Raw genomic sequence first — 6,988 nt, 5'->3', positions numbered from 1 at the left:
GATAGTGAGTATGACTATCCTTATAACAAAAGAAATGCTTAGTAATTTTAATTACCAAATACAAGGGAATAAAGAATATTGAGGAAGATTTTACTGCTAGATATTGTTAGAATTAAAGTAATGTATTCAGGATCTTTTCATGGAGCAACAACGCACACCTAAGTGGGCCACAGAAAAAGAAAAGGGAATTAATCAACATCCAAACAAAACATCAATCCTTCAATTCTCTTTAACTAATCTCAATGGAAAATCAGATGGCGAAGGCACGTGACACGGGAAAAAATTGTTGAATTATAAAATAAACAATTTACAGACAGTATAGAAGCAAAAAAAACTCAAAGTAACTTATAATTGCACCACCACCAATAATAATAATTAAAAAAAATAACAAGAATTATCTTGAAAATTTTATTTATTTTTATGTTTTAAAAATATTTTTTAAATAAATTATTTTTTTAAATATATATATTTTTATTGTTTTTAAATTGATGTGCCGAAGTTAAAAATAAATAAATAAATATTATTTTAATATATTTTTAAATAAAAATTACTTTAAAATAAAACCACTATCATAATATTAAACCAGGTATAAGGTTGTTATAAATGCTTTTTTAACACAACACAGAATATATAATATAAACTCAAATTATAAACTTGAATTGTAAAATTACAAGTAAAATAGTTTAATTAATTATATATTAATAATTTCAATTAAATTTTAATTAATAATATAATAAAATTAAAATAAACAATAGAAAAGTCCAAACACTAAACGAGTCCCTTCAAATTTTAATAAACCATTTAATATTAATTACTCTGAGAATCAAGTATGCTAATTTATAATTTTTATTCTATATATTTGCCAGTTAAAACATAGTAATATATCAATTGATATGTTAATAGTTTACACAAGAAATCATGAAGAATGAATAGGTATTTTAATTTTATGAAAATAAAATTTATAAATAACTTGTATCATTAAAAAAATTATAATAATTATAGTAAAAATCAAGCCCTAGATTGAGTATCAAATTGCACAAGTTTTGCAAAATATAAATTTTAAAAAATAAAAATATTAAGGTACAAATTACTAAAATATATAATTTTATATTTTTTTCAAACTTGTAAAATCGATCGGATTATATCGTGTTTGAACAATTTAACTAATTTTCAAATTTTAATCTAATTTGATACATTAAATATATGTTAATTTATAAAATTATAAAAATAAATTTATTTTTTTAACAACATTGATCAGGTATATCAACAATAACAGGAAACACCAATGACATCCAATTTGAAATAAAATAATTATAAGTTTATTTGGAAGTATAATGATAATTATTTTTTAAAAGATTTTTTTATAAAAAATATATTAAAATAATATTTTTTTATATTTTAAAAAATATTTTTTATATGTCAAAATAATATAAAAATATTATTTTAAAATAAAAAAATAAAAAAATTATTTGAATTTTTTTTTTTAAATATAAAAATAAGCAAATCCAATACCTCCCAGCCACAATAGATTATTTTAAAATAAAAAAATAAAAAAATTATTTGAATTTTTTTTTTTAAATATAAAAAAAAATAATATTTATACCTCCCAGCCACAATAGCTCCCAGCCACAAACAAGCCTCTCTATAGCAGAAAAGAACCGACACAAAAGGGGAAGAAAAGATCCAAGACCATCCAAATTGCAAAGAAACCCAACAAATATGAATTCCAGCCGAAACCAGATGATGGACATAAAGACGGGCAACAGTGAACCAAAAATCTAGTTAGAGACTCAAAGGCCCAAACTCTCTCAATGAATAGGAACGTGGCAAGGAAATGGAAAGTGGGGTGTGAGTTTAATGCAAAATCATTGCACACCCATCAACCATTCGAGGAAAAGGCGCACTGAACCTGCAAAACAACTCAATCTCGCGCCAACTACGAGTAATAAAATGCACCAGCTCCCAGCCATGCCGAAGCAAGTCGCCGCTGCCAAGACATCCAAGAGACAAACCTACCAAAACTGATGTGCTAGTCCATCCCAAGCTGCAAATCTGAAAGGAATTTGAGAACCCAAGAGAAAAGATGTGAGATTTCACATGAGACAGTCGAGATGAACTGCAGGCCACAGTGGATTTATGATGTCTTTTATTTTATTTTTTAATTGTAATGTAATAAACAAAAACTGAACAAATTCTCTTAGCCTAGCGAGTAGGCTACAAATTGGCAAACTCTTTTGTCTCTAGAAACATAGGAGGCGCATGAAGATCTGATATTTTTATTTTTATTAAATAATATTTATATAATTTTATTTATTAACAATAAAATAATATTTTTAATTTAATTTATATATATTTTATTTATTTTTAGGTTAAGACTAAACATTCATAATAAACATATCATTCAGAATTCTAATCTCCTTTTCGTGTTTCATCTTAATTATTTTAACATGGTATTAGAGCTGATTTTATAGAACGAGACTTAAATTCAAACACAAGTTCGCGGATCCAACTAATCATAATAAAATTTTTTGGAGTGAGATTTTGTCTTCCACTTCTGCAAAAAAATTTGGTATTTCGTCGTTCTTTCAATCTTTGAAATTTGATATTTGTATTCAGTTTTTATAATTATTTTGGTATTTCATTAAGAAGATATTTGTTTAGTTTCTATAATCTCTATTCAGTTTTTGCAATTTGATATTTTGTTTTTCGCTGCTTTTGCATTCTGGTTCTCAGTGACTGTTGATTATGGCTACTGAAAGAGATGATTCGCTTCAGTCTGTAAGTGTGAGGCTGGATGGGAAGAACTATTCGTATTAGAGTTATGTAATGAGAAATTTCCTTAATGGTAAGAAGATGTGGGGGTATGTTAGTGGAACTTATATGATACCTAAGAATATTGAGGAGGGGGATGTTATTTTAATAGATACATGAGAAGCAAATAATGCCAAGATCATTACTTGGATCAACAATTCTGTTGAGCATTCGATAGGTACGCAGTTGGTGAAGTATGAGACAACAAAAGAGGTTTGGGATCATCTGCAAAGGTTATTCACATAATTGAATTTTGCAAAACAGTATCAATTAGAGAATGACAAACGAGCTCTTCATCAGAAGAATATGAGTATTCAAGAGTTTTATTCTGTTATGATAGATCTTTGGAATCAATTGGCTCTTATAGAATCAACAGAATTAAAGGCACGTGGTGCCTATATTGAGCGTAGAGAGCAATAACGATTGGTACCGTTTTTAACAGCACTTCATAGTGATTTCGAAGGACTCAGACGTTCAATTCTACATCGTTCTCCATTGCCTTCTGTTGACTCTGTTGTTAGTGAGTTATTGGCTGAAGAAATACGTCTTTAGTCTTATTCTGAAAAAGAAATTCTTTTTGCTTCAAATCCTTTGGTATTAGCAGTACCTTCTAAGTCATTTTCTAATCATCAGAACAAGTCTTACACAAGAGTTGGTTTTGATGAGTGCAATTTCTGTGAGCAGAAAGGTTATTAGAATGCTTAGTGTTCTAAGTTGAGACATCAGAATCAAGTTTGGAAGTCTGGTAGCCAGTCACAATCTAATACTCATAGACCACCTCAGGGTTATAAACTACCACACCACAATACAGTAGTAGTAGCTTTCCCAGGCTCTATTAGTGATCCTAATACTTTGGCTGAGCAATTTCAAAAGTTCTCTCTTTGCAACCACAAGCAATGTCCACTTCTTCTTCCATAGGTCAGTTGCCTCATAATTCCTCAGGTATGTCACACTCTGAATGGGTCTTGGATTCTGGAGCTTCCTATCATATGTCTCCAGATTCTTCATCTTTTACCTTTGTGTCCCCTTTGTCCTCCATTTCTGTTATGACTGCTGTTGACATTCCTATACCCTTAGCAGGTGTTGGTTCTGTTGTCACACCTCACTTGTCTCTCCCTAATGTTTATTTTATTCCAAAACTCAAATTGAATCTTGCATCTGTTGGTCAAATATGTGATTTTGGTGATTATTTAGTCATGTTTTCTGGTTTTTTTTGTTGTTGTGTACAAGATCTGTAGTCTTAGAAGCTGATTGGAACAGGCCGTAGGGAGAATGGACTATATATTTTGGATAAGTTAAAAATACTAGTTGCTGCTGCTGCCGCTGCTACTATTACTGTTGATTTGTCTTCTTTTCGTTTGAGTCTTTTATCTTCTAGTTTTTATTTATGGCATTCCCATCTAGGTCATGTTTTGTCTTCTTGTTTGAGATTTTTGGCATCCACAGGAGCTTTAGGAAATTTGAAAACTTGTGACATTTCTGATTGTAATGGATGTAAACTAGCAAAATTTTCCGCTTTACCTTTTAATCAAAGTATTTCTGTTTGCTCTTCACCATTTTATTTAATTCATTCTAATGTATGAGGACCTTCTTCTGTTGCCACAAAAGGAGGGTCTCAATATTATGTCTCTTTTATTGATGATCATACTCGTTATTATTGGGGTTATTTAATGAAATATCGTTATGAATTCTTTGAGATATATATAGCTTTTCAAGCTCTTATCAAAACTCAATATTCTGCTATGATCAAATGCTTTAGGTGTGATTTGGGTGGGAAATACACCTCTAATAATTTTTCCAATTTCTTACCTTAGATGGAACCATCTACCAAATTTCATATACAAATACCCCTGAGCAAAATGGTGTTGCTAAAAGAAAACATAGGCACATTATCAAAACTGCTTGTTCTCTTTTGTTGTCTGCTTTTGTTCCTAGTGAGATTTAGGGAGAAGCTATTCTTACTGCTGTAAGTTTGATTAATACGATTCCATCTTTTCATAGTTCGTGTCTATCTTCTTTTGAAAAGTTATATGGGTATGTCCTTGATTATTCATCATTTAGAGTCTTTGGTTGTACTTGTTTCGTTCTTCGTCCTTATGTAGAACGCAGTAAGTTATCCTCTTGATCGTTATTTATGTCTTTCTAGGTTATAGTGAAGGTAAAAAGGGGTATCGTTATTTTGATCCAATAACTCAAAAACTTTATGTGTCTCGTCATGTTGTCTTCCTTAAGCAGATACCTTTCTTTTCTATTACATCCAGTACTCATAGCCTGACTAAAACTGATCTTATTTATATAGATCCCTTTTTCTGAGGATTCTAGTAATGATACCTCTCCCCATGTTCGATCAATTTGTACTCATAACTTTGCAGGTACTGGTACTTTAATCCTTAGCACACCTGAAGCTCTATTCTCATCGACAGCCCTTCAAGCTTCATCTGAGATTGTAGATCCACCTCTACGTTAGTCCATCCGCATTCGTAAGTCCACAAAACTACCAGATTTTTCTTATTCTTGTTATTCTTCATCATTTACTTCCTTTTTAGCTTCTATTCATTATTTCTTTGAGCCCTCTTCTTATAAAGATGCAATTCTTGATTCGCTTTGGTAGCAAGCTATGGATGAGGAACTTTCAGCTTTGCATAAGACAGATAATTGGGATTTGATTCCTCTACCTCCTAGTAAGAGTTTTGTTGGTTGTCGTTGGGTGTATAAGATCAAGACTAATTCTAATGGGTCTATTGAGCGATACAAAGCTAGGCTGGTTGCAAAAGGATACTCTCAACAGTATGGTATAGACTATGAGAAAACATTTGCCCCGGTTGCAAAAATGACTATTATTCGTACTTTTATTGCCATAGCTTCAATTAGTCAGTGATATATTTCTCAGCTTGATGTTAAAAATACCTTCTTGAATGGAGATCTTCAAGAAGAAGTTTATATAGCATCCCTTCTGGTATTTCACATGACTCTGGATATGCTTGTAAGCTTTAGAAAGCATTATATGATCTCAAACAAGTACCCCGTGCTTAGTTTGAGAAATTCTCTATTGTGATCTCGTCTCTTAGCTTTATTTCTAGCGGTCATGATTCTGCTCTTTTTATTAAGTGTACTGATACAGGTCATATCATTCTGTCTTTATATGTTGATGGCATGATTATTACTAGTGATGACATTGATGGTATTTCAGTTTTGAAGACAGAGTTGGCTAGACGATTTGAAATGAAAGATTTTGGTTATCTTCGATATTTCCTAGGTATTGAGGTAGCATACTCACCTAAAGGTTATCTTCTTTCTTAGTCAAAATATGTTGCAGATATTCTTAAGTAGGCTAGACTTACTGATAACAAGACTGTAGATACTCTTATTGAGGTCAACACGATGTACTCTTCTTCTGATGGTTTACCTTTGATAAATCCTACTTTATACCGCACTATTATTGAGAGATTGATATATCTCACCATTACTCGTTCAGATATTGCATATGTTGTTCATGTTGTTAGTCAGTTTGCTGCTTCTACTACTATTGTTCATTGGGCAGCTTTTCTTCGTATTTTACGATCTTTGGGGTACAGTTTTTTAAAGCCTTTTACTTTCATCTACCTCTTCCTTGAAGTTGCATGCATACTCTAATGCTGATCATGGTAGTGATCCCACAGATCGTAAGTCTGTTACAGGGTTCTATATCTTTTTAGGTGATTCTCTTATTTCTTGGAAGAGCAAGAAATAATCTATTGTTTCTCAATCATTCACCGAAGCAGAATATCGTGCCAAGACATTTACTACCAAAGAGATTGTTTGGTTATGTTGGTTACTTGCTGATATGAGAGTTTTCTTTTCTCATCCTACTCTTATGTATTGTGACAATCAGAGTTCTATTCAGATTGCTCACAACTCGGTTTTTCATGAGCGAACTAAGCACATTGAGATCGATTGTCATCTTACTCATCATCATCTCAAGCATGACACCATTACTTTACCTTTTGTTCTTTCTTCCTTACAGATTGCAGATTTCTTTACCAAGGCGCGTTTCATCTCTCGTTTTAATTTTCTAGTTGGCAAACTCTCGATGCTTGTAGTTGCCGCATCGTGAGTTTGAGGGAAGATGTTAAATAATATTTACATAGTCTTATTTATTAAGGGTAGAATAGTACTTTCAGTTTAACTTATATATATA

The 6,988-nt window shown here is 31.4% G+C and overlaps 1 protein-coding gene across 1 annotated transcript; it reads left to right on the top strand.

Annotated features, from left to right (window-relative positions):
• Positions 1 to 3,707: 3,707 nt before the first annotated feature.
• On the top strand, positions 3,708 to 6,541 carry LOC105140704 (uncharacterized). Its single transcript, XM_011047644.1, has 6 exons — positions 3,708 to 3,891; positions 5,184 to 5,257; positions 5,423 to 5,681; positions 5,933 to 6,075; positions 6,142 to 6,339; positions 6,428 to 6,541. Exons 1-6 carry the CDS (start codon positions 3,708 to 3,710, stop codon positions 6,539 to 6,541), a joined length of 972 nt encoding a protein of 323 aa, XP_011045946.1.
• Positions 6,542 to 6,988: the final 447 nt, after the last annotated feature.

Source organism: Populus euphratica, unplaced genomic scaffold (genome assembly GCF_000495115.2).
Source record: "Populus euphratica unplaced genomic scaffold, PopEup_1.0 scaffold112.1, whole genome shotgun sequence".
NCBI classification, from domain to species: Eukaryota; Viridiplantae; Streptophyta; class Magnoliopsida; order Malpighiales; family Salicaceae; genus Populus; species Populus euphratica.
This window is presented reverse-complemented; position numbering and strand designations above follow the sequence as displayed.

Bases quoted from the DNA above. Each gene is read 5' to 3' on its own strand.
- LOC105140704 (XM_011047644.1), top strand. From the start codon at position 3,708: ATGTCCACTTCTTCTTCCATAGGTCAGTTGCCTCATAATTCCTCAGGT. The intron at 3,892-5,183 runs GTGTTGGTTCTG...ATAACTTTGCAG, and splicing joins CATTCCTATACCCTTAGCAG to GTACTGGTACTTTAATCCTT. The intron at 6,076-6,141 runs GTAGCATACTCA...ATTCTTAAGTAG, and splicing joins GATATTTCCTAGGTATTGAG to GCTAGACTTACTGATAACAA.